At 40.0% G+C, this 27448-nt stretch overlaps 2 protein-coding genes across 2 annotated transcripts; one reads left to right on the top strand and one right to left on the bottom strand.

Moving 5' to 3' along the window:
• Positions 1 to 4599: 4599 nt before the first annotated feature.
• Positions 4600 to 6722, bottom strand: LOC117580541. The gene is made up of 3 exons (XM_034267135.1): positions 6718 to 6722; positions 5469 to 5574; positions 4600 to 5408 (listed from the first exon to the last, which is right to left on the bottom strand). The coding sequence occupies exons 2-3, from the start codon at positions 5533 to 5535 to the stop codon at positions 4600 to 4602; spliced, it is 876 nt and encodes a 291-aa protein (XP_034123026.1). The 5' UTR covers positions 5536 to 5574; positions 6718 to 6722.
• An 18066-nt stretch (positions 6723 to 24788) lies between these two features.
• LOC117579468 lies at positions 24789 to 26275 on the top strand. Its single transcript, XM_034265357.1, has 3 exons — positions 24789 to 25318; positions 25374 to 26068; positions 26137 to 26275. Exons 1-3 carry the CDS (start codon positions 24838 to 24840, stop codon positions 26200 to 26202), a joined length of 1242 nt encoding a protein of 413 aa, XP_034121248.1. The 5' UTR covers positions 24789 to 24837; the 3' UTR covers positions 26203 to 26275.
• The last annotated feature ends 1173 nt before the right edge of the window (positions 26276 to 27448 follow it).

The following is a 27448-nucleotide window of genomic DNA, read 5'->3' as shown; positions in this document are numbered from 1 at the left end:
ACTTTTGCCTTTTGTGCATTGTGTGTAATTATTAATGTATGGGCCAGGCTTTTCACATACAATTTTTTGTTTGCCAAGCATTATGCAATTTATTTCAGGTCTAGCGCTTGACAAGTTTTCTGTTCATTTTATGGCACGATGGGCAAGCCTTTTTTGATTAATTACCCAAATGGCAAAAGGAGGGAGGAATGCAAAGTGGTTCGAAGGGTCTTTGAAATATTAATTGCAAAAGATTGAGAGTGCGATTTAGAGTACACCACACAGAGTATTAAAAGAATTAAATTAAACTGTCAATTAAGATGCAGATGCTGAGATCAAGAATGTTGCGAAAGGGTTTGTTTTGTTTAAAAAAAAGTTATCGCAAGTTAGCGTTATGAGCTAAAATGTAGGTGTACGAGTATGCAGAAAATAAGCAAGACGCCATTTTAAAGAAATGTGTTGGAACAGAATAACCTTTTAGCCAGAAGAACAATTAATTAAATATTTAAAAATTTTGATTTTATATTTATTTACGTTTTTTTAATGTTTTATGATAAAAATAAAAAAGAACGTGTGAGAGGCTTCTTACGCGTCACAACTTTTATACCCGGCACTCAGTACTACATCTGCACCTTAGCGGTGTTTTGTCAAATTTTACATTTTTTCTTCCTCTGTCATCTATGTACATCTACAACACTTCTCACACCAACACGCTCCTTTAGCTTGCCGGGCTTCCCTATACCCCCACACACTGCAGACTCGCGGCAGAGGCAGAGGCAGAGGCCGAAGCAATTTGGTGATCTGATAGACATAGTCATTCCCTACGAAATGGCGAAATCGCAACAGAGCGAAAACCTCGCAAACCTACAATTTACAAGTTTAAAAGAAGACTGAAAATGCCATTCCGTAGGGAATGATTACATCTATCAGATCACCAAATTGAGATCCGATTGGGCCATTATTATGGCTAAACCCACCCCGTTCCGCAGCTTATATTTGTTTTTTTGCACATTTTCTTATTCACACTCTGCTTCTGCATTGTGCGGTTCTAGGGAGCGTGTTGGCGTGAGAAGCTATGTAGATGTAGATGTTGATGAAAAATGTAAAATGTAAAATTTGAAAAAACCCGTTAAGGTACAGATGCGTAAGAAGCGTCTCACACGTCCCTTCTCGTTTTTCTTTTATTTCTGTTACTATTATTTGAATTATATTCCCCACGATTTTTGGTTAGAGAACTAAAGCCCCTTTGCCATGTGCCACCCTTTAGCTCCTTTACATGCTCCCGACATAGACACACACACACACACACACACATGTGGAAAATCCTGTTTTTCCTTTAACAGAGCTTACAGGGGCTTATCTCACTTTGGTTCCCTCCACACCCCTTTATTTTTTCGGTTGTGACTCCTCCACGCTGCGGTTGTTTCTGCTTTAGTTTTTATATTAAAATCGCTGGCAGACTGGACGAGTGGACCAGTGGCTATTAAAAGGACGATGCTGATGTCTGCAGCGGTCGTGGAGAGCAACGCCACAGACAGTGGGAATACCTTTTAAGTAAATCCCAGTAGGAAATTAAAAACCAAAATGAAGTTGCAGGGCAGGGCGAACACATAGCGACAGTGACCAACCAAAATATATCGTCATATTTATAAAAGCGCAGCCCAGCAGAAGCATCAGAAGCACCAGCAATGCAGAGACAGTCGTCCCGTAGGGTCGTCAAAAACACCTTATTACCGATAAAAAAAAAAGAGAGAGGCAGAGGAACGGAGATGAGCGTCGGGACAAAGCCAACAGGACCCCAACTGACAACTGAGTGACGCAGCCGCGGGTGTCACAGGACCTGAGCGGTCCTCTGTTTCGTTTTGTTTTGCTTCCCTAGTCGGGCAGCGTCACAAAAGCAGACAATTAAAATGGATCTGGCGGCAAAAGTCGCGAAAGTCGCTGCCAGGACATGCCACAAGCGTCCTGTCGCCTGGCCCCGGCCTTTGTGTGTGTGCTGGCGATTAATGAGTCTTTAGCGTTTCCAGTCGCATGGAGTTATGATGATTACTTTGACTGTGTCACGCCCCCGAGCCCCGATCTGTCACTGCTTTTTCCCACACCACACTAACCAGCCATCTGTCTGTCTATGTGTAGTCCAGTCTGCGTAAATAATACGTGTACATACGCAAGTAAATAAAAGCAGAGGGAATCGGAATGTATTTTGTCCAGGAAGAATATAATATAACATTTGTAGACATGAAAAGTTTTTAAAAATATTTTAAAGGTACGAATCATATAAAAATCATATCAATGCAATTTCCCTTTTGTCCAGCTATATTTTTAAGTCGTGAATAATATATTTTTATATAAATACAAAAAAATATTCCACATTTTTCTGTCTCCCTTGGTTTCCATAAACTTTCGCAGGCTGTCATAATTTTATCCGCACCCACACCTGATTTTCTTTTGCGACTGCTAATCATAAAAAATATTAAGCTCTGATTTTGACGCGACATTTTTAACGTTCGAGCGTGCTAATGAGTTTTTACCGAGTTCTGTCTGGGCTGAAGTCCGAGTCCCGAGTCCTTTTCCTTGTTAATTAGTTCTTCCGCTTAAAAAGTGTTTAATGCTCACGTGCTAATATGTATTCTTTCCCCCGACTTTTTTTTATTTCGGCGACACAGTGGAATGTGTCCCTTGACATGCGATTAATAAATAAATGCCTCGAACCTTGCGTGCCGTAGCCGGGGACTCAGGGTCTCTGCGTCTGGGTCCGGGTTCAAGTCCTTAAATGCCTTTTGTTTGTAATTTGTTTATGGGTTCATTTCCCGGCGGTCAATTGCTTGACGCTCGTCTGTGATTTTTTCTGTTCTTCCTCCTGCCTGTGGCGGAGGCCTTTTGTTAGGAACTCTTTTTTTCTCTACTTGTGGAAACACCTTTTCAATTAGCTTGGCCACACTTAAAATCCATTTCAGGCGTTAATTTTTGATAGAACAAAACGCATTTATGCTCGACTTCCCTGGCAAGTGACACTTGGCACCCAGCAAACACCTCGATTGCCCCGCACTCTGACTGCGGAAGGGCTCCATCTACAGCCTCTTAATTGGTCGCACAGACGTGCCCACATTCAAATAAAAATGTCGATTCTTTCATTGGGAAAAGTGTCTCGCATTATAATAAAATGAAAATACCTAATAATGTTAATTTCCAGTAAAGTGCTACAAATTGATTTCATGCATTAAAAAAAAAGGCAAACCAACAAAGGAGAAGAAGTTAAAAAAGTAGAGCCCCAAATTGAGTTGTATAAAAAAAAGCAGAGAGACAATTTTAGAGTCCGTGAGGATCCGAAGGAATGGTTTACATGACTTAAATGTATTTTACATTTAAATAAATATATTTAATATGTAAAATAAATACTTTTCAAATTAAATTTAAAATAGTTGCCACAAATTGAATTATTTAAAGCCCAAGATTAAGACTTAAGTCAATCCCAATTGAAGATCAAAAAACCCTCAGTTCAGCTTAATTTAATTAACTATTTTAATGAAAATTTTGGCTGTTAATTGTTTTCTCTGCCTTCCATTCTTCTCATTAATTTCCCTTGAAAAGCCCACAAATTCACACACCTCTGAGTCATTTCTGACTCATTTTAATTTCCCAAGCAATTCATTGGGATCCAACAAGTTCAGAATATATGTAACATGGCCACAAAACACAAACAACAAAAAAAGAACACAACAAAAAAAATAACGAAAAGATAACCGAAAATGACAAACATATCTGTGGATGTATCTCTTTATGTTATGTATCTGTGTATCTGTTGGCTTTATCTGCTGCACGTCTCATTGTCATTAACCCCTGTGCATTCCATGCATTTCTCTCAATCTCAATCTTTTGCGCCTGTGTCATCTAATTGACATTTGTTAATAGTTTTTTCTTTCTATTTCTCCCCGTCTGCCGATCATAAAAGGCGTTTGTTCATGAAAATTGTCTGTAATTTTGTTTTTATTGCTTGCCCAGGTTTTTTTTTTTCTTTTCTATGTCTGTGTCCCGTTTCTTGTTGACTAATCATTTTCGGTTCATCGTTTTGTTATTGTTCCGATTCTTATCTACATTCCCAAACAACAAAAAAAAGGGAAAAGAAAACCAACCCGTCGACAATCGATCAGTGGCTGGAGAGCAAATGTCCAGTATAATTGGTTACAATTTCAGAAATGTAAATGCAAATGCCATAATTGGAGATTTTCAAATCTCTTTTGGTCAATCTCATCCATCATTAATCACTCCAGCTTGGTCCTGCTCAAAAAACACACTTAATGAGAGATACAGAGAGGGAGAGCAAGGGATCAACTAGCAAACAGTAGCGAAACATAAATTAACAGATATGAAAAAACTAATTTATATAAATTCCACACAGAAAATTGTGTCTTGAGTTCAGTAATTTCAGTTTTTGTGTCTCCAGATCTACTTAATAATGGCATTCAAATTACCCTCGAACCCGCTTCCAACAAGGAGAATTAGTGCTTAACAAATTAATTTACAAGTAACAACTTATGGCTAATTGCTGTTAAAATATTATTAAATTTAACTGTAGACCTCCTTAATGGGAAATCGTTCGAATAAACGTATTTTAATATATTAAAAGGAATCATCACTCAAATATTCAATATCAAGGGAAGCATCGTATGCCGTATAGGGACGCTCGCATATAATATTATTACTTTTCTGGATGAGCAATAAATTATTGTTCGGATCCGTGGCTGTAGTTTGTACTGCATCTCCGAACGACATAAAACGAACAGTCAGAACCAGTGGATCATCCGGCTGAACGTCATGCTGCTTTAGAATCTTTAAGAGTGGAGCCACAACATTCTTGTTGACTCTCCTACAGCCAGAGACATCGAGCGATCGGAGGTTCTTGCAGCCACGGAGCATGCGTAGGATTCCGGAGTTGGTTACGTTATTGGATGACTGGAGGATCACCATCTGCAGTTGATCCAACTTGATGAATTGCAAATATGTATTATTCATATCGGAGCAGATCAGACTTTTTAGTGATTTTAGTTGTCCGATGGTCTTGGCATTATCCGCATGGACTGGGGTTATCTCATCGCTGTTCAAGCGCAGCACCTGCAAGCTCTTGGCATAGTCCGAAATCGATCTGCCAAATAGCTCGCTTAATTCCATATCGGGGCTGAATGTAACGTGCAGTGTTTCCAGACTCGGCAAGTACGGCATTTCGGTTCGAAAATCTTCGATACCGATGCTCAGAAGCTTCAGCTTGGGCCACAGCGGCTCCCATTTTCCTAGGGGAATATCTATGGAAGCAAACTCCATTTCCAATGATTCAAGCTGCGACATTGAGGAGCACAGTTCGTACATGTTCACCGTGTGGTCGCTCCTGATGAATAAATTCTGGAGTTGCTGCAAATGTTTGATTTGCATTACTGAAATATATAAACAGTAAATATTTATAACCATTTTGCACGTTTAATATTACCACTTACTATCCTTGCGGTTAAAGCGAACTAATTTCAGGGTCTTCAGCTTGGGAAGTTCCAGCAATGTGTTCATCAAATCAATCGGGCTGTAGTTATTCGTCAGTCTTAAATCCTCCACCTTCTTTAGTCGTTTCAGATATGGCTTAACTTGATTCCAATACTCGTCCCGAATGGCAATAAATAGCTCTTGCAGGTTGGGGCAATATTTGGCTGCCAGAATCACCCCAGCCATTGAATTCTTTACCTTGTAAGACATAACGCCCAGAATAGTCGAACCGCAAGCAGAGAATATGAACTTCCAGTCCGTAAAGGGCAAACTCTCCAAATCTAGTAGCTCGTAATGGTTGCCGGCGTCAATTTTAAAAGCCTCGCGAAGTACTGGATGAGTCTGTGCAAGACTTAGTTTATCATTCGTTTCCACAAGGAATTTATATATTTTGCTCAGCTGCTGCGGTGGCAGGTTCACAATACTCGACTGGTTGCGGGTGTCCATTTTGCAGCATCAAAATAAAATAAACTTTGTGCGGACACTTATGATAATATGGGTATTCACATATATGCAATACAAAGCGCTATTGTTTAATCGAAAAGTGTTTGTTGTTTCGCTATCTTGACCACGGAAATATTCTTGCAGCTATCGATTGTTCCCATCACCAATCATCGGTCTGAACTTTTCTTTATTTCTGTACATTTGAGCACGTGGCGCGTGGCATCTACTGACTGCACTAAAATGGATGCCTCGCCGAGATTCAATGCTTCAATGATTTGCCATTGAATTTTGTTAATGATATTCAAGAAACAATTCAAACAATTTCACGAAAGAGCATCCGCTGTCCAAGCCGCACTGCCAGATCAGAGTGTTAGGCCACTAACTGATATTTTTCCATATTTCACAACATCTGTGCTCTGTCCTTTTCTCAACCACTCTCAGCTTTGTGCCACGATTGTTTTGTCCCTTGTACAGCACCGTTCTCCCCCACCGTTCTCTCTATTGTTGAGCATGCAGACGATTCAGACCTCGACGTTGTCGAAATATCTCGAAACACTGGAACGAGTATCGAGAAATATACCCAAATGCTGCATAAACTACTAAATTTGTATGGACTAAAACTACACGCTAAGGGAAAGGCTAAAGGTGAGCCAAGTCTCTTATAGATAAATACAAAAATACCTCGCTCACATGTGCTTGAATTTATTTTTAGGTGTGTTTCCAAAAATGAAAAAAGAAATTGACATTTATAAAATATGTTTGCACCTTCGGCGCCTATGGATAACGTAGTTAACACAACATCACCGCCGAAACCTTATCATTTATCCAATTAACATTCATATTTTTAGTATGCAAACAAATATTCTACATAATCTAAGATTTGATACCGAAAGTTAGCCAGTGAAAAGTAAAAATGTTTGTTCTTTAATTGTGTCAATTTCTCACAAATGTTTTTGCTGGAACCCACATAAAGCAATTAACCCAAAGTTCTCCCCCATCGTATGAGAGGAAATCCCAGCCAGCTCATTGCTCATCGTAGACGGCGGCAATCAAATCAGCCAAAAACTTGTTTTCGCCTCCTTTGACTGACACCAAGGCAAATTAATGACCATCCCTCCCTCCCACACACACACACACACACACACACTGTAAACCTCCCGCCCAGAGATGCAATTGACTTTCAGGTGGCCCCTCGATTTGAAATATGTAAAGCACATAAATTATGTGACAGGCAAGTCGTCTGGGCGACAAACTGTGAATGAATCAAAGGATAATCCAATTTATTTCACATTACCAGTATGTGCTGCTGCTGCTGCATCTACGACTCCAACCAGCTCATTGTGCAAAGACAGAGATACAAAGTGTTGGCTTGGACCAACTTCAAAGGTGTCACATAAATGCACTTTCAGGCAATCAATACGTTTTTGTCTCTAATGCAATTTACTGCCTATAATGGGCAGGCGACACTCAAAGATTGAAAGGAGTTGAGAGAGATAATGAGATGATATGTTGGTTTAAATTTGTAAGGTTCTCTTTTGGGAAGTCTAATAATTGCACGAATATCTAATCATTTTTAAGCAGTCTTAGCTGACCTTAACCTTAGACTTAAGTTCATCTGGCCAACAGAAAATCATTGAAGCAGCAGCGCAAACAGACCAGACTGTGGTCTACTCTGCGGAGTATCGTTTGTCTTAGAGCATCTTTTGTATACGTTTACGTTTGAGAAGGAATATTTTCCGCTCAACTAACTTTACTGAATGGGAATCGGGCAAGCAGTATCTGTTGCGAAAATCCATACACATGTCAGTCACACTTAACCCTGCGGGTCTCAAGAAGCAGCGGCATCAACGTCAGCGGGAGACAGCAGGACCTGGACCTGATTTGCTGTGGCTTTGCCTTGCGGCTGAATTATTATGTTGGAGTCAGCCAAATGTTACTCTTTCCGCTTTGTCTTCAGTTTTTTTATAATTTTGCTGTAGATATATTGTTTTCTCCTGCACTGTTCCCGCAACGTTTATTATGATATTGCGGAAATGTTTTGAGGCAAAACGGAAATTTATGCACATCGCATATGTCAACAGCTCCCTGGACCAATTGAAAAAAAAGTAACGAACACGAAAACGAGAAGCGAAGCGAAATTTGCATATTTGCATTTCAATTTTCTGCAATTTTGGGGTGAGGGACTTTTTTTTGGTGTTCCTTTCGGATTTAATTGTCAATAAAAATGAACCAAGCGGAAAATTTGTTGGCCAAACAAAATGAAATTGAAATTTTTGTGAATGCGTCTGAGGAAAGTCTGGGAAAAAAAGTTCTTATGGTTTTTGTTCCCCCAGACATGGGAATCTCAGAACCACACATAGTTCCATTCTCAAGAGAGAGAGTGGAGGAGGAGAGGTGAGTGTTGTGTCTGAACTGGCTGAGATGTTCTTGTAATTTCGTAATTTACATTGCAGGTTTTGAATTTACACTTGCTGGCAATTAATAATTCCGCATTAGGGCTATCCATAAAGCAGACACCACACTCGCTCCCATCCCCCGACATTAAGCTGGATAATTAAGTTTACCGTTCATTGGCCTTGCCGGGCACAGCCCCGGCACATGCTCAATCGGCTCCCCTTGCATCGGATTGTATGACAGATTACAAGAGAGCAGAGCAGGCGGGGGCACGTTCTAACTGTTGTTGGAAATGGACACAACACAATCATTTGCTCGCCCCCCCTCCCCCACGCGGACATGTTGGCGCATATCAACCGGCTGGCGAATGGCAAACAGAATCCTACGATTTTGAGTGCATTTTCAAATCAACAAAATATTCTGTCTCTGTTGCGGCACTAGACATGTGTCTGCATTAATCAAGATCTGCCCGCTTTCCACCAGGCAAAAGAGCCTTCGAACTAAACGACCAACAATTGTTTACAGTTGCTTAATAATACGATACGCACTTCGAGTGTACAAATAAAAGACAACATATTTTGATAGAAGAAGGACTGTACTCACTTGGTTAGATGAAATGAGATCAAATATTATTTAAGCGCGCGATTTTCTCCCGTTTACAGTTTTCATGTACCGATTCCAAAAAGAGCGCAAAAATTCGGCATATTTTAAAATAGGGTAAGGCATTCCAGGAAAAAACTCTCCCGATGCTCGCATATTTTGCAACGTTTGTCTGCACAAAGTAAAGGAGAGAGCGCATTCATCTCCAAATTAGGAGCGCATCACCTTATGTCATTGCGGTTCTTTCGAGGAGAGAGAGGCTGGTTCTTTACGTGTTGCTACTCTTTCTCTATGAGCGTATTCTATGATGGAGTGGGAAAGGGATGGAGCATCGCGCATCTTTTGTCATATGCGCATACACAGACAACGCAAGACATCACGTGATCAAGCGAAAAAAATGAAACATCTCACAATCCACATACATATGAATATGTGTGCGTGTATGTAAAATGTGAAAAACACATCTTAAACTGTAATAGCAAATATTTCCGCACATTTTAAGCAGAAATCTTCCTGTTTTATGTATTTTTGTCTATGGCACTGCCCTCGCAATAGAACAAGTTCTTTTGTCTCAAGTTTTGGGGCACTTTCATTATTTTTTCCACAATTTTGGGGCGTTTTCAATGTCTAATCAATGTACTACTATCAATGTACTTTTCCGGTTGGCTTTTCACTTTTTTCCCGATTTTAGCGAACTGAAAAGCGGAGCAGACTTGGGAACGCACGCTTTGACCGGACGAAAAAAATAACTGTGTGGAGAGAGCGGGCTTCTTCTCCCTCTCCAAATACCCACCAGCTCAACACAACTTTGACCCTCTCCCACACAGCCGATGTACAGTGAAGTCTCAAAAAAAACCCCACTTTTAGTTTCTATACAAATCCATATGTAGTTCCACAGAAAAATTCAAATACACATATCTATGCAAAGCCATGTTTTACTGTACTAACAAGCGGTCAGTCAATACAATTACACCCGCTCTCTTGCAGTAGGAGAGGAAGAAGCATCAATATGTGTGCCAAAATTGAGCAACTTCTAGAAGAAGAGCATGGAGTGAGAGAAGCCGTTAGCCTCCCACGCATGCTTATAAACATTTCTATGTATGTAGATTACTGCACCTCTCTTTTCAATTTGGCAGCCGGCGAAAACGCGTGTTTCTAGGGTCAGCTCCGGGTATCGGGTCGCGAAAATCGGGAAAATTATGGAAATCTAACCGGAAAAATGTCGCGAATAATGTATTGAGTAGTGGTGTGTTGATGTAACTTGGAAAAAGTTTAAAAATTGTGGTTTAATAAGTGTTAATAGGTGTTCAATTGCGGAGGCGTCCCAGCAGGCAAATGGCGGCGAAGCAGAAGAATAAATTATGCAGAAATTTGTGAAAGTGCAGTGAAAAAGTGAGTGAAAAGTGAGTGCAGTGTTAGAGTGAGTTACTTGAAAAAACATTTAAATGTCCCGCATGACTAAAGAAAGAGCGGTGTTAAGTGAAAGTGTTAGTGTCGATGGTCATTATGACGGCTAGTAGGGCTGGGCGGTTGCGGCCAAAGTGTGTGAAGTGATCATAGCATTAGAGTGAGTTACTTGAAAAAAACAGTTAAATGTCCCGCATGACTAAAGAAAGAGCGGAAATAAATAATCACACTCAGTGCTAAGTGAAAGTGTTAGTGTCGATGGTCATAATGATGGCAAGGAGAGCCAGGCGGTTGCGGCCAAAGTGAGTGAAAAGTGAGTGCAGTGCGAATGGCGTATAAGAAGCAGGTTGCAGAATAAAATGAGCGGAAATATGTGAAGTGCAGTGATAAGTGTAGTGTCGATGGTCATAATGATGGCAAGGAGAGCCAGGCGGTTGCGGCCAAAGTGAGTGAAAAGTGAGTGCAGTGTGAATGGCGTATAAGAAGCAGGTTGCAGAATAAAATGAGCGGAAATATGTGAAGTGCAGTGTACATACATATGAAGACGTTAATTTATGCACTAAATTTTTTTTTCAAGTTCAAAATGTGCATTTTTGTTTGATCATATAATGTCTTGCAAATATCCAAAAAAAAATGTGATGTATAGTGTTTTTTCCTTTCCCACTCCGGCATGTAATTGTCGCAGAAGAAGAGCATGAGCGAGCGCCTCTCTTTCCAAGTGTAAAAAGAATAAGGTGGTGATTTCCAAATCTGAAGTTGTGATCTTTCTCTCTCGTGCACCTTGTGCACGCGAAATAAGCAAAGTATGCGTGTTTTGAGAGAGTTGTGTTCTCCAATGTCCCACCTTAAATTGAAATATACCACATTTGTGCTCTTATTGGAGTCGCATAGTCGAAATTTACAAATGAGAGTATGTGTGTGCGTTCATGTGCGTAGAAAGCGGCGAAATGGGAGAACATCGCGTGTGCAATATGTATAATGTATAATAAGTGCAGTGTGTAATAAATCAATTTTTTTTTGCGAGTGCTAACAAAGTCTCCCAGTCCCGTTCCGACTCGTCAAATGCGTAATCCGAAATCCGTAATCCAATTCTAATTCGTAACCCTCGTAATCGTAAACTAACACATACGTGTGTATGTAAAAGAACAGTAAATGCCACAAGAAATCGGCAAAAGATGATGACCAAAAGGTAAGAGGAAAATAAGATGGTTTCTCTTTTGCTTTACTCTTTATTCTGTTTTATTTTTTCTGCATATAAAGGGAGTGCTCTTAGGGTAGATTTGCACTTTTACAGCCAAAGAGAATGTTATTATTAAGAGAAACTTTCGCAGCCTTTTGCTTTCATTTCCATTAACCAGAAACTCTTTAATTGACACAAAAGGATTATATCCATTATCCATTTGGCACTACCTCACCTCACCAAACTTTGCCTGCTTCCATTAAGATCATGTCCTGTCATCAGTCATTAAAGATGCTATTGCTAGACGCAATTAAAACCATTCCAGAATAAACATTTCATTGCCAAACTGAATGACTTCTGTCACACTCTTTCACTCACTCTCCGCCTGGAACTTACGGCCAAAAGCGACAACCGGGACAACATTGTCGTAAACCTAGCTGACATTAAGATAACTTTTAATCATCGTTAAAAAAACGCCAAAAAACGAAAGGGTCAAAATCAAATCCTCCCGACTGCTGCAGGGATGTGCAACGTAAGCGGCTTTTCGTGTCGCCGCCGGTGCGGTGTTGCATGATAAAAACCCAAAAACAAACCGAGTAAAACATGGAAACATTTCAGCAAAATATTTTTGCACCAACACAAAAGGAGAAAAAAAGAAAATATCTTTGGACAGACTTACTGACTTCTGATTCCCTGTTATTAAATTGTTTCGGTGGCTTTGCCTCGAACGGGGGGCAAACGTCGAAACGGAAATGTAATGAAAATTCAATTAAAAAATGGCATTTGCCAGATTTTACATCACGAGCTGGCCTGGCCAGGAGACCTAGCACCCAGGACTCATTGAGGGAATGGACAAGGGAATGGCGCTTACATTTTTGGGGCATTTCAATGGGATTGCAAACTCATTTCGGTTTGGTCTGTGGAAATGCAGCAGGGGTGAAAGGATTCAATGGGAGACTAATGGAAATGGCATATAACATTTAAGAATTACTCAAGGGCACTTGAAGAAGAGTTTCAGGTTATTTCTGTTCGATTTTATTCAGTTGGAGGGCATTTAAGCGTAAAATATTAAATATTTTAAAAATAAATTTATAAAATAGATGGGGTTTAGTAAAGGTAAGAAATCGAAATCAAATGTTTGATGACTTATAAACTACATATATTTTACATATTATTATCTTTACCCATTTTTAAATACAATTTAAATACAAATAAAAATATATTTAAATAATTACCCTTCAGCAAGCAACCCTCTTGGTAATATCTCCCCCTTTATACCGCTAAAAAAAACTCTCTTGTAAACAAATCGACAAAACATGTAATTTCACTTATCTGACATAATGTCAACGATTCTGAAATCGTTGCTACAACACACGCATTACCCAAACCAAACGAAAAAATGTTTCAAATAAATTACGAGGAACTTCTGTATGTATATTACCCTTTATCGCGCTGAGGCGAGGAAGAGATGACTTGTGTAACGAATAAAATTCGGTTGATAAGCCCTTAATACAACCCCTTAGCGCCTCAGCCCATCCAAAAAAAAGGGTGTCATGCCAAACTGCGTATGCTAATCACACGCCAAAGAGACACCCGAAAGTCAATCCCATACCAGCGCAATAACCCACTCGCGTTCCCGGTCCCAGTCCCTGTTCCATCAAAGAAAATATCATGGAACATGCTTAAGCACCAGCCAAACGAGCCAAAGATTCTTTCCTCCTTTTTCTTCTTTTTCGATTTTGCCTTCCTGCATCTGAGTTGATTTTTTATAGCCTGGCGCCGCTTGAATGATTTTTATGGGTTGTGTCTCTCTGTCTCTCCGGGTGTGTTTGAGTGTGTGTCGAGAAAAGAAAGAAAGGAGCAAAACTGATTTGCATGCTTCTTTTTTTTTGGTTATATATTTTTGTTGGCGTAGAATAGCTTTCTCTATTGTGGCATTTTCAGCTTTGTTTTTATACTCTATGAATGTGAGAGTGTAGATTGATTTTTCAGTAGATTTGCATAGACAAAAGTTAGTCTTCGACGCGATTTCAGGTTGAGATGAGGTGTAGAAAATACATATTTGAGATTATCATACGGGTAAAAACAGGAAGAACTGGTAAGGAGAAAAAGTAACGATTATTTATGTAGCATGTCGAGAAATGATGCAAGTGAAGAAATATTGATCATACCTGTGATGTTGCATTTATTGCACTCAATCGTCATAAAAAGATAAAGGTTTAATATCAATATAATAAAATAAACCTTTAAAAAGCCGTTACGTACTTAAGGAACTTCTCTGTCCTCCTAATATAGAAATAAACATTATGCAACGTTTACCTGCCTCATAAACTGAAGCCGTTTCTTTTGGCAAATAAAAGATTCCGAGATTAAGAGTATGCACACTTCGTTCTCAATCAATTTCCAATTGCATTTCGAAAGTACTTACAAATGTATTTTTGATTTTTTTTCTCGGGGCTTTCAATTTATTTGGGTATTTTTTGTATTTTATATTTGCATATGCAATAATTTACAGACAAGAGCCAAGGAGTAGAAAAAGGTTTTTGAATCGTTTTGCTATAAATATTTGACTTCTGAGTAACATTTAATAAGCAGTAAAACCACCTCTGCTGGTTTTTCTTTTCTTGGTCTATTTTTGGTTCCCCCTTTGGGAGATTCATTCGGCTTCATTTGTTCTCTCTTCTCGTCATTCCTTTTCAATTTCAAGAGCCATTAAAGAGTACTGTGTGCATGCAATTAAGTCGACTGAAAATTTCATAAAGATAACAATCGACAAGAACAAGAAATAAACATGGCGAACAGATCGGATTGGATCACCACACACGCAATAGACAGGCAAGAACCTGCCCTGCCACCCTGCGCCCCGACTCGTCAGTCAGTCAACACTTCAAATAAAAAAAAACTTGTACCAGAGCCTACATTAATTTGCATTTAAAAACTGTTTTTAGTAGCATTAAAAACAAACATCGTGCAAGGGGAGCCCCAGCCTAGCGGCAGCACTACTTATAAGGGGGAGCACACACACACACACACACACACACACACAGTGACAACTCGGGCACACTCCACTCTGATCGAGAATCCGAGGGAGACGCGACCGAGACCATTAACAAAGTGTCTCCAGATGTGCGGCTCTTCTCTGGCTCTATTCCGATCCATTCTATCCACGGGCAGCATCATATTTAACATAACATAAAAAGATGAAAAGTTTATTATGATTGTTGGTGCTGTGCTGTTGTTATTAGCTTAAAGAAATGGTTATGGGACAAGCGCACGCCATCAAATGTCAAATGCCAGGCAGCCGCAGCAGCGCCCGGTCGGTCGGTCACACTATGTCCAAATGCCTGATGAGCCGGAGGCCATTGCGGGAACGAGGGTAGCTTGAGGAGTGCAGTAGAATCTGCAGGTGAATTGATTAAAAAATAAATGTAAAATTAAAGGCAATATAAAATAAACAATAAATATCTAATTTGTACAGATATGTAAATTTGTTATAAAAAACTACAACATTTAAATTAAGTTCTCGATTTTTACATACGAACAGAGAGATATTTAATAGAATTTATTTTGATTTAAATATAAAATACTATTTTTTAATATAAATATAAAACAAAATATTATTTTCAAGGAAATTGTGGATTCTGAATATAAGAATATTTAATTTTAAATTACAATTTTAAATATTTTGATATTTAAATCAAATACTTTCATATTTAATTCAAACATTTTCACATACATTTATTTTGACAACTTCCACTCTGGGTGCATAATATTTGAGCTTATCGTTTTAGATCCAATTTTAAATATAAAACTGTTCAGGGATTTTTTTCTGTTCAATAACCTGGCGAACTCTTGCGTTAACCCACGTACCCTGATCTTGTCATAAAACGTTCAGAGTCATCAAAGTTGCACTTTATGCGAAACGATCGTTGTCTGTGTATTTTCTGTTGTTGCTGTTGTTGCTGTTGTTCTTTTGGTGTCGCTGCTGCACGTGTTCATCGTCATCGTCATCAGCATTAGCGGGCCTGTTGTATTAGGCGAGAACAGAGACCCCAAGCCCCAAGACAGACCAAGCGACAGGGAGGCAGACAAGTGGAAGAAAGATCAGAGTGGATGCTGTGTGCTCTTTGCACTCAACATAATCATAGAAATTATGGGGCTGCTGCGCTCCTCCTCTCCAGCCGTGTCTTCTGGGCCAAATAGTGTTGGCATCGCGTCATAAGCGGCTGGCTAATAGTAGACCCCGCATGGGGTCGTCTTCAGTTAATATGGGGGAAGGCCTGAGGCAGCTAAAACATCTGCTTACAAAAGAAATAAAGTCAAAGTATTATTATGATTGGTTGGTGGGGAGGAGACTGTATAAATATAAACCTGATAACTAATCATCAGCGGAACATTGGAACAGTTAGCTTTGTGGCAGGCAGGCAAACTGTCTTTTTCTTTTAGTGTTTATCATTTGATTGGCTGAACGGTAGCTTATGGGATCTTAATGAACTTTAAGCGGGTTCCAATAGCAAAGAAATATATTTATTCGTTTGATATTTGTAAATATGGAAAGGCTCTTGAATGGAGAATGGAAATATGAATGAAAAGCAAGAGAAGATTACACAGAATGGTTTTTGGGTAGAGGTTTCTAATACTAACCGGAAGCATTCGTGAAAGGCACAAAACGCTCTGTTATAAATATAAGGAAATAATTTAAAGTGACACAAAATTCTCTATCAAACAAATTTAAACAGATCGGAGGAGTGTTTTCACCCCACCTCCGACAGGGCTTATCCCCAAAAAAAAGATTTCGATTTATTGTAGAGGCAAACACACATTTAATATGCGTATGCGGCGGTTGTTGGTTTGACAAGTCCAAGAGAGACCGAGAGACCGCCTCAAGTGTTGTCACAGAACGGGCATTACATGGATTTTTCTTTTTTTTTTCTGTTTGCCAAGTGGCATGAAACACTTGACACTTACCGCTGACTTGTGGCATGAGCCGCCCTGACATGTGGGCTCGTATGGATGCTTCAGTTGCTGCCCCCTCAGAGTCAGCTTCTGTTTCTGTTGCTGTTGCTGTGGCTGCGTGCCCCGAAGATCATCTTGTTTCAAGAGATCTTTCCACAGAAAATTTGTTTGCTGCTCGCTGATTGCCTGTCGGTTGTTAGAAAAATATTATTTTCTTTATGTTTTCACATATACGGGTGTATTCCTGGGGGGATATCGTGGGGGACAAAGCCGCTGCCGCTGTCAGTCAGTCCCGTCCCGTCCCGTCCCCTTGTCGACTCTGGTTCTCGCTCGAGTGAAAGTTGATGTGCATGAAAAGTTTTAATTGCGCGTCGAGTTTTGGCCCTGCAGCACTGGGTGGCAGGGTCGCACTTTATTTTCCTCCTCCCCATCCTCCTCCTCCCTTGTTTTTCTATTTTTTTACAGCAGCTACAATTTTTTGGGTCATTTTTTCTGTCTAATAGCCTCGACGATAAGAGCGATCTTCGAGGCAGCAGGCAGCATCTTTGTTTCGTGTCAAATGAAGTGTGGCATGTGCTGGTGGAAATGTGAAGATGTGTCTCGTGAACTCTCTCTCTCTGCGGGGGTTTGCCAGAGAGCACGCGCCCCTGAACACTGCCACCGAATGGATCTGGCTTGCGTGGTATTCGATCCCCAAAATATGTGGGAGTAGGCGATGACTGTCTGCAATGCAAGAAAAGGCACGGGACCGGGACCCGTTCGTTGTCTTAGATAAAGATTGGACTGTCCAAAAATTTGATTACACTGTCACGTGCTGCCGTGGGTAGGAGGAGGCCGAAACCCAAGATGATAAACCAATTTGAATGGTTTTCCAGGTTGAAAAGGTTTAAAGACAAACGAATTTTTTATTTGTGTGCCTTCAATGCTAATAACAATTAAAGTTTGAATTTTATTGGCATAAAATAATAATCAGAATACGATTAAAACGATTAATTCGAAATTAATTTTAATGACTTTTTGTTGTACTTACGCTTTAAAAATAATTGCCTAAAATACATCTAGTATTTATGTACATATGTAAAATATTTGCATAATTTGTTGACCAATTCCATTTGGGTCCAATTTTTATCCAGTTCCTGTTTGTCCCATCAAAATAAACCTCAATTGAATGAATATATAAATGTACATTTGTATTACACAATTCCTCCAGCCAATCATTTAAAGATCTTGACTTTGATCATCAATTTGGTAGAGAGTGAAGAATTTCTACAGCTTGCTCAAATGAAAAAAAAACCATAACAAATTTATAAACTACTACATATTTCCATTTGGGTTTCTGTTTATTTTCCTTTTGATTGACTTTACCACACTTTTAGGCGGAACATAAAAAATTGAAGTTTGAACGGGGTAAAAATGCCAACACGAAAGGGCCTCCCCACACTTTTGATCAATTTGATGACCAGTAAACTGAGAAAGACAAACTACAGCCAACGAGTTCAAATGGTCAAAAGCTAATAAATTACCAACAGGAGAGGGAGGCAGGCCCCTTTGTGGCACCTTCTCTTTGGATGGGATGGGATCGGGGCATATCCATCAAATGAATGTAGATCAAGTTGTGGTGATAAAAAGTTCGTTCGTTTCACATTAATTATAAGTTTTTAAAACTACATTAAAAACATTTCATTTCACATTTTGATTGAATGCGGCGATCCATTCATTCCGGGAACAGTTTCCATTATCGTCGGGCTAATTCTGTTGTAGATCACAGATTTTTTATTATTAACAAAAAAGAAAACTATCTCTCCTTGGCCCGAATTTGGAATTCATTTCTTTTGGGGGCCTTCAGTTAATTGTCTTCTTTTTAGCTCTTGTTTACCTCTATAAATTTTAATTTAATTTTTTTTGGGTGGCTTCGTCTCGTAATAATAAGTTTAACGATTTCATTTTCTGTTTTTGGTGTGCTCAATTATGTCTTTCTTCAGAGAACACTTTATTTCCTGGAAAGATTTTCTCCTCTTAGCTCCACTAATTGCATTCCTTTGCTCGAAATTCTCTGTGGCTTTTGTACAACATTTTTTTTTGGGAGTTTTATGTGTCTCAAGTCTGCCTTTTCCATTACCTTTGAGTGGGTCATAAAACAGTGGTTCGGTCTTTGACAGGTTTGCGCATGATAGCTGGTGACATGTTATGGCCAGCTTATCAGTTCTTTCTCGGATTTATAGACGCTTTCTATTGCAGTTGAAATCTAAGTCATGTGGAGTGGGCGCGCTGGATCAAACAACTGTGCAAATAATTGCACAAAAATAACCAATATATATTTTTAAGAGAATGGACTCTTTAGTATTGCATTATCCCCTGAGCATTATCTCCACAGCAATGACCGTACAAATACAAAAAATCGACATTTGACAGGCTCGTCGAGCAGTGCAGTGCACAGTACCGGACAGAACACAAGCAAACCCTAACGATTTCATTAAAAATGCAGTCAACTAGAAAAAAACTCAATTAATTTTTTCATGTATAAAAAACTTGATGGTTCGTCCGTTCCTCCCTCCTACCATTGATTTTGTCCAATATGCAATCCGAAAAACAAATTCGGTTTTTTTTTGTGCAAATCATTTGGCAAACAAACACAAATGTGCATAAAATGCCAACAAAGCAACCAAATTGAGGGGATGCAATGCAAAGAGATGACCATCAAAAGTGCGGATCAACCGAGGAAAAAAAGCAACAAAAAACTGCCTGACATGCAGTACGTTTCATGAGTGCATAGTATTTGGCTTGTACTAAAAGGAAATAAGGGAAAAGTGGCCCAGGTGTATGAACAAAATACGGCTAGGCTAATATTATTTTTATCAATTAAATAATTGATTTAATTATTTAATATTTATTTACTGGCATTTTTTATATTTTTTTAAATTTAATTTTAATTTGAGTATTCCTTAATAATAAATAATTCCTTGCCTAAAATGCTTCAGTCGTTAAAAAATCTATTCGCAAACAAACCAATACTCACGATACGCACTGCACGTACAATCGTCGAGGGTTTCGTCGACTGAAAAGTGCACTGATATATATACACTGATACTGCATTGTCATTGCGTTGGCAACGGGCGCGCACGCCGAACTGTCTAAGGGGGAACGGGTACCCCATGGTGCAGCAGGGGCTTCCCACTCGTACGCGTACGGTGTAATTTTTTATGTAGTTCGCAGTTTTTTGTTGTCGAAAAAAATTGACAGCTTGACCGCAGTGTGTGGCTACGTCTCTTTGTGTGTGTGTGTTGGTGGATGAATATATTGTTATTACATTGCTGTTGCAATTGCAATTCAAGCGCGAAATCATTAATATCCTTGCGCCCTCACCCGTACTCTGCCTACCACTTCCACTTGTATTCCTCCTCCTACCGAATGGGGAATCGGGAACCCCACAAGAGTCGGCTCTGTTGCAACATTCCCCCTTTTTCTTGTGGTCGGGTAGGTCTTTCGAGTCATCGCCTATTTTATGAGGTTTCCCGCGAACTTTTCGACTCACTTAATGAACTTTTTTGTGGGGTGCGAGACGCGACAGTTTATGAACTTTGTTTGAAGTTAAAGTGGAAGATGTTTAAACTTGACCAACAAGAAATAGTTGTATACAAATGTTGGCCCATCAATCAAAAGGATACTTCCACAGCAACCTCCCCCGAACACTATAATTACAGATTTCATGAACCTTGTCAACTTCCCAGCTCTTTCCGCCCAAACACTTTCCGATTTGAAACATTTTTTCAACGCCCCCAACCCTTGGCATCCATCAAAGTCAAGCCGCAGATAAGGTCCCTGCCACATCCACCCACTCCAGCCTTTCGCCTGTCCCATCGTAATGGAAGACCCTGATTACACCTTTCAAATATTTCAGCAGCAATTATGCTGCTCATCCTAGAGGATAGATCTCGCTGCTCTGCTCCGGTCAGTGGTCTAATGAAATTATCAATATCCTTCGTCGAGGCCCCTGTGTCCGTGGTGAGTCATCATCGCCCTCTCTCTCTCTCTCTGTCTCTCTTTCTGTGTGTGTGTAATCACCTACTGATGTAAATACAATATTTTCAATATAACCACTTAACGCTTAAATCCAGCCGAAACACACACTCCACCGAGACAGCCCCTGTGCCAGGGGGTAGCAAAGTTCCTTGGCCCACCAACAGCAAGAATATTATCTGCCTGGGCTACTGCGAGGGCTGCCAGAAGAGTGGCTGCAAGTGGTTAGTGGTAACTACACCACTTATGGATGGGTCACCTTTAGCTATTTTTGGAGAAAAATATTGAGGGACCTTTTAAGCAGTTGTTGAATATAAAAAGATATCCCAACATTTATTAATCCTTACAAATTCCGAGAGTTCACAATTTCGAACAAATTTCTCATCGCGAAACCCTCGCCCACGGCCGCCTGACTACTGTTACAACGAGGCCAGCCCAGCCCCTTTGCGTTTTCATTTTCCGGTGTGCGACGGCAGCACCCAAGTGGCAGCGCATCGCATCGCATCGCCGGCATTGACGACCACCACAACAGTATCAATGCACAAACTGTACCCGTCACCAACGCTGTCACCGTCACCGTCAAATCGGTAAACTGTGTGTCTATTGAACGGGGAACAGGGGAGTCAGGGGTCCTAGCCAGCAGCAACCCCCAAAAACTCTGGCTGGCCTGGCCACACACACACAATGAGGGTTCAAGATGCCGCGAGTGAACTGTCATATTTGCCGGGGACCTGAGCCTTGAGCCCACTGACTCACCAACTGACTGAATAACTGAATGACTGTCTGAATGACGAGACGAGAGCTGAGCTGAGCGCTGGCCTGAAGAGCTGCCAGAATGGTGGTTGATGTGACTTTACCAACTGACCATCTGTCCGTGGATAAAAATACTCAAGAGTGGGTCGGGCATACATTTTAGAGAATATTTCTACGCTGTCCTAGGGCATTCCACTGAAACCCCCCGAACGGTCTGAAAGCCAACCCTAAAAGGCAGATCTTTGTAAAGGGTATTCCAGCTTCAACTTGTTGGTTTTTAAACATTTTCTTATTGTCGACATTCAAATGACAACTGTACTGTGGCACAAGTGGCATACGCTTCGCATGGCCCATGGTCCCCTTGCCCTGCGCGTCACTCTCTGATTGTTACTTTTGGTACTGCAACAAATTTGGTTAGATTTCATTCCGAGTACTTTACTTTTTGTACAGACATACAGAAAATTTGCATAACTCGCAGCCGACACAAGCACAAAAAAAAGAACACTTGAGAAATTCCTTTAGAATCTCGCCGTTCCCCTTCGTATCTCATTTTTTGAGTTTCTTTTTTTTTTTGAGTCGAGTGTGTGTCGGCATTTCCCCCCATAGAGCCACCATAGAGATGGCAAAGGAGTTATTTTCGCTGAAGGGATTGTCAAGGATTGGTTTGCACAAATGCTGAGCTTAATTGTTTGGAAAGATTTCTTAAGCCATAGGCCATAGAAAGGGTTGCGATCCCCCCTAACCGCTCTCACTCTCTTTTATAGATGTTAGTTTAGAGGAAGAACCCTAAAGTAGGGAACCTTGCGTTTCATTGATGGGAGACGAGTTGACAAGCTTAAAGGGACAACACTTTATAAAGGAAGCTGCGGTCGCTCATTCATAATCATCGGCTTCCCCCTTGTAAAGTTACTTTTACCTGCTGTCTGGTGTCCATCTACCTCTTAGCAAAAGGTTTCTAAGCAAAGGCCTCATCAGGCTGCTTAACCCCTTTGGCCGAACCCACCGACCGCTGTTGATGTGAAGCCTAAGCAAAGCCACTAACTAACCACAAAATCCCTTTTGTTCAAATGCCCTTACACTCCCGGACGCCTCGACAATGATAGACGAACTAATTGGCAGAGTTCTCTTCAGTCCCAGTGGAGTTCTCCGATCTGAGCTCAATAAAGAAATCATTGATGTGGGAAGGAAGAAGGGAGGGAGTACGGAAAGTGCACTGCCACATCAATAGGCCGCTGGATGCATCAACACTTCAATGAGTGCGACGAGGATATGTCCAGCTTCAGCTCCTGCCGCCACACAATGAGCAGCACTTCGTCTTGTGGTACTCTCTCACTCACTGCCGCCGCCCTGCCACTGCCACAGCCACTGCCACTGCCACCACAATTATTTCCATTTGATTGTGCAAAGAAGAGTGCGTGGAGGAGCGCAGCGTTCTTTCTTCCTTATGGCCTCATTGTTTGGGGGTGAACTCTGGTCCAGCGTTTATGTGTGGTCATTGCTTGACTGTGTTTATGGCTCTATATGCTTGAGTGCATACGGATATGGCATGGATGATGCTGATGGTTGCTACTGAAGAAGCTTTCCTTTAGTGCTCAGGGACCAAGGCAGATATTTCCATATTCTGATGACTTAAACTTAATTGAAGGTGGAATCAAGTAGTCTCGTTAGGGAAATTGGAAAGTGGCTTAGAAATTGTATGATTTAATGTCTGGATAGTCTATTTGCAAAGAGATAATATATCCACCATTTACAGCATAATTTTGAATTCATAATTAAACTAAAACCAGCAAAATCAAACAAAATGGGAAAGAGAAGAAACTGTGCCTTGTTAGCACTGGTTTTAAAGATATTAAAACAAGTTCTAGAAGTATTTTAAAGCCAGAATCGAAATACTTGCCATTTACATTAGTCAAAAATCCACCATTCCAATAAGTGGCGCTTCCTATGAAAAAATCGAATGAAAATGGTTTTTCTCTTGTTCCTATTCCGCTGTTTCTAGAATAATCGTTGCTGGTTCGTTCTTTTTCAAAGTGCACTCAACAAATTCTTAAAATTATATAGCTATGAGATTTTTTTGAAAGATGTGAAACACCTCTTCACATTGGCACCATCCATGAAAAAACAGCTGATGAGCTGTTTAATTTGAATATTTAAAATTTATACTAAGAATTGATCAATGGTTGTGAATGTTAATAAGCAGCAGAATATTTCCTGCATATGCTAATCATGTTGCTGGATATGAAGAGCAATTAAGGTGAATATAGAATAAAATTAGTTTTTCATTTCTACATTTTTTGTATTGTTATATTTTGATTCCTAATAAAAATTGTAATTCAAGTGTTCCCCCATATTTTGTCAATAAATATTTTAAACCCCAATTTGACGGTGCATAATAGCTCCCTTTTTTTTATCAAAATTCCGCCAATACTTTTACCTGAGAGAGTGAATGTGTCTGTGTGTGTTTTTGCATTTCTGCCCAATTAAACACGCTCTCAAGAGTCGCATGGAATCCAATTAAATGCAATTGTCGCTAGTTCAAGAGAGGCAAAACTATGATAATAACCTTACTGCAAACTAGAATGGGCATACTTAGCCATAAGTTACACGTTACAAGTTACCAGGTACCCGTACCCATTAACCCCTTGGCCGCTTTATCGCCTAACCCAAGAGCTGCAAAGACAAAATTGCACCCGCATTCGGGGGTCGGAGGGTGGTCCTGTCCTGCCATTGGCGAAATTAAGTAAAATAGTTTCGTGGCTGGCTTACTGCTTGGATGGTTTCGGGCTAACCTTTGAACGTGCTTCCACCTGGTGCTTAGTCACCTTTAAACCCTTATGTGGCATTCTGCAAATGACATTGCTGGCTGTTGGCTTGTTCAGGAATTTTTACGCAGAAGTTTAGCCATTTAACGGTCACCTTTGATCAATAAGAAATTATTTGGCTTATAATACAATTAGCCCAAGCTCCTTTCTAAACTAAATTTGTTTATATGGTCACACTGGCTGTTTCTTTTACATTTTACTTCATTGGTTTTTCGTTGCCTTAAGATCTTTTGCACTGTTTTCGGTGTTGCTGACAAATATAAAATGTAGAAAATTCATTTTTGAATCAGGAATATATTAAATTAAAAAAAGAAAATAAATAATATAAATACTTAAAAAAATTAAATTTAGATCACTTAAACTTCTTCCTCGTAATAATTTGGGATAAATTATATTCATATATTTATAAATTTCATCAATTTCCCTCATTTTAGAATACTTCTTTTAAGCATTGCAGCCAGATGTATGTTATTTTTTGTTTTTGTTTTAGATCCTTTCTTAAACCACTTCACTCAAATTGTATTTTTATTGCATTCATATAATTATAATTAATTTTGATCCAAGAACCAGTCTTTAAATTACATAAAACAAATCAAAAGCAATTTCATGAGTACCCATAATGTGGTTTAATGAACATATCCACTCAAACCGGAAGTGTGCTTTGGCGTACAAACAAAAGTGATTTCACATCACTTGTCCGAATAGAGTTGAGTTCAAAGTGAAGCTTTTTAATTTGCGAATAATTTGTATTGAAAAATGGCCGGCTGTAACAATATTCTTGATTTACCTGTGGAGGCAATTAGCTTGATATTTAGTTACGTTGAGGAATTGAATGATCGCCTACGATTGGCCCAAGCTCATCCTAAACTGGCGAAGGGATTTTCCCATTATGCCGCCAATGCGCACTGCAATGTCGACTGTGACGAACTCCCTATTTCGTACTGGTCAAAAATACTTTACGATGCGGGTGCATCTGTGGTCAGCATTTCGCTGCGCAAAAAATGCCATGTTGTGGCTCTACTAAAGCTGGCCGCCGATCATTGCCCCAATTTGGAGGAGTTAAATATTCAAATACAATGCGAGTATTGGGGCGTAATTGCGCCGTTGCTCTCGTCACTGAAAACATTGAGCAGGATCTCGCTGCAAAATAATTTTGTTGGGGTTGACTTCATCGATACTCTGCATGAATTACCACTGCTGAGGAGTTTGCTTTTATTTGGGTTCCCCAATAAAAACTGTAAGTGAGTGCAGATTATACTTTCAGTTTGACAATACCTTTGATAATTTTCCAGTGAGGCGAATCCATGAGTTGTATTGGTTAACAACATTGCGCATAATCAATAGGAAGGCGATCGATGTATGCCTTTGGTTTGCCCCATTGAAAAACCTAATAAACATGGAAATATTGATCGCCTATGTAGGCTGCCCGGACATTCCACATTGCAAAAATCTGTGGCCAAAAATGGAGCTCCTCAACATTACTTATGCCACATTTCCATCCGAAAAATGCCAGAACAGGAGGGGTCTGCCATATCTGCCGAGTCTAAAGCAGTTAAACATTGAGGAGACCATACCATTAATGAAACTTTCCCAGGTGTTTGGCAGCTCCGTGTCAAAGTATGCAAATACTTTGTGTCGCATTCGTTTTCTCTACGAGGGTCAAGCGCTTGATGCTGATGATGCCAACACCATTTCCAAATTGAAGGCACTGACACATGCTTGCTTGCCGGGCGTCAGTAATAAATTCATTGGGCTCATTAAGTCAGATAGCCTGCAGGAGCTGTTCGTGCGTCACTCGGACAATTTAACCAACTCGGGAATTCTGCGTGTGCTGAGTGGATGTAAAAATTTGCGTGTCATTGATTTCTATGGCTGTAAATTCATTAATAAGAAAATGGTTGAGCCGGCGCTCATGATTCTAAAGAAGAATGGCGTTGAGGCCGATAAGCCTGTGGAAATGCGTGTAAATTACGAATTTGGAACTCATGTAAGTTGGGAGATCGGATCGCCGTTTGGAATTCATTTAAAAATATCAAAATCAAACTCTAATTGTAGATTTCGTTTTACGATCCGACATTGTTGGTCATCAGACAATCGACAGCCGATGGGCACCTTATCTGAGGCAACTGGAACCGAAGAAGCTATAGAAGAATTTCTGATGTTTGTTTTTGTTCAGATTTCTGCAGCATAGACAAATAAAATCTGATCTTACTGAAAATTCAGTCAAAAAATTACAGCTATTTTGTGTCTCACACATTGTTATTTTAATAAGATGTGAAAGACTAATCGTTTTCAGCAAACGTTAAAAATAAACCCCAATCTGTTGTATAACATTAACCAAACAAAGTCTCAGCTGTCAATTGGCTTTTTGAACCTTTTCGCACCTCGTTTTGAGGTTCCTTTGGGGCCTGCTGAAGATTTCTGGTACATTGGCACCCAATTACGTGTAGACAGGCCCAGACCAGGCTAAAATCGAGTGTGCCTTGGATACTTGTGGTCGTTTACATCTCATTATCTGCAGCTCTTCGCCTTTCACCTACTGACCAGAAGCCCGTCCTGACAATTGCCAATCACAGCAGCCAAAAATAAAATATGTACAACCCAAAAAGACTGAAACTTCACTTCACTCCACTCCATTCGAGCCACAGAAAAATCCACAAGAATTACCATTTTGACCGCAGACAAATTAGTGTTATTAACACTTTTTTTGTGTTATTTCTCTCTGTTCTCTTTTTTTTCTCTTGTGTTTATGGTTTTTGCTGTTGGCTGTTAATGCGCTGCTTTTTGGACGATGGCAGAAACATTTTTCACGCTTTTGGCCACGCGCAGAGAGCCTGGCCCTCTCTTGTAGCTCCTCCTCGGTGCCTGCAACTGGAAATCGGCAACCAACCAGCAGACACAACTCCCAGACCTCGATCCAGAGCCAGACCTGACCGCAGGTTTTAATATTGCAAAATGCTGAGGCTCCTCTCCTCTGGCGCTGTTTATTTGATTTGGATTGGGTACGGGTGCGGGTTTGGCATTTTGGAGCTGAGCTCCTGTGAAAACAAACAACAATAATACCCACATAATGTCTGTGGGGTGTACCCCTCATCCACAATGCTCATGTCGTCGGGTTCATACGAACAAAAAAAAAATATCCATTAAAAATGCATTGCGATTTTTATATAATTTTTTTTTTTGGCATTGTGGCAAGGTGTTGACTGGGTTTCACTTTTGAACTTACCCCAAGAGGGTTGCCTGAAAAGTGCCTGAAACAAACCAGATTCAGTATTCTTACTGTTTATTTTTATTTGCCTTTTTATTGAACTGATTTAATGTACAAAGTTCGGAATTTAGGACTGTGTTGAATTGAAGTAAACCTGAT

Source organism: Drosophila guanche, unplaced genomic scaffold (genome assembly GCF_900245975.1).
Source record: "Drosophila guanche unplaced genomic scaffold, DGUA_6, whole genome shotgun sequence".
Lineage (NCBI taxonomy): Eukaryota > Metazoa > Arthropoda > Insecta > Diptera > Drosophilidae > Drosophila > Drosophila guanche.
The sequence above is the reverse complement of the archived record's forward strand: the minus strand, read 5'-3'. Positions and strand labels throughout refer to the sequence as shown.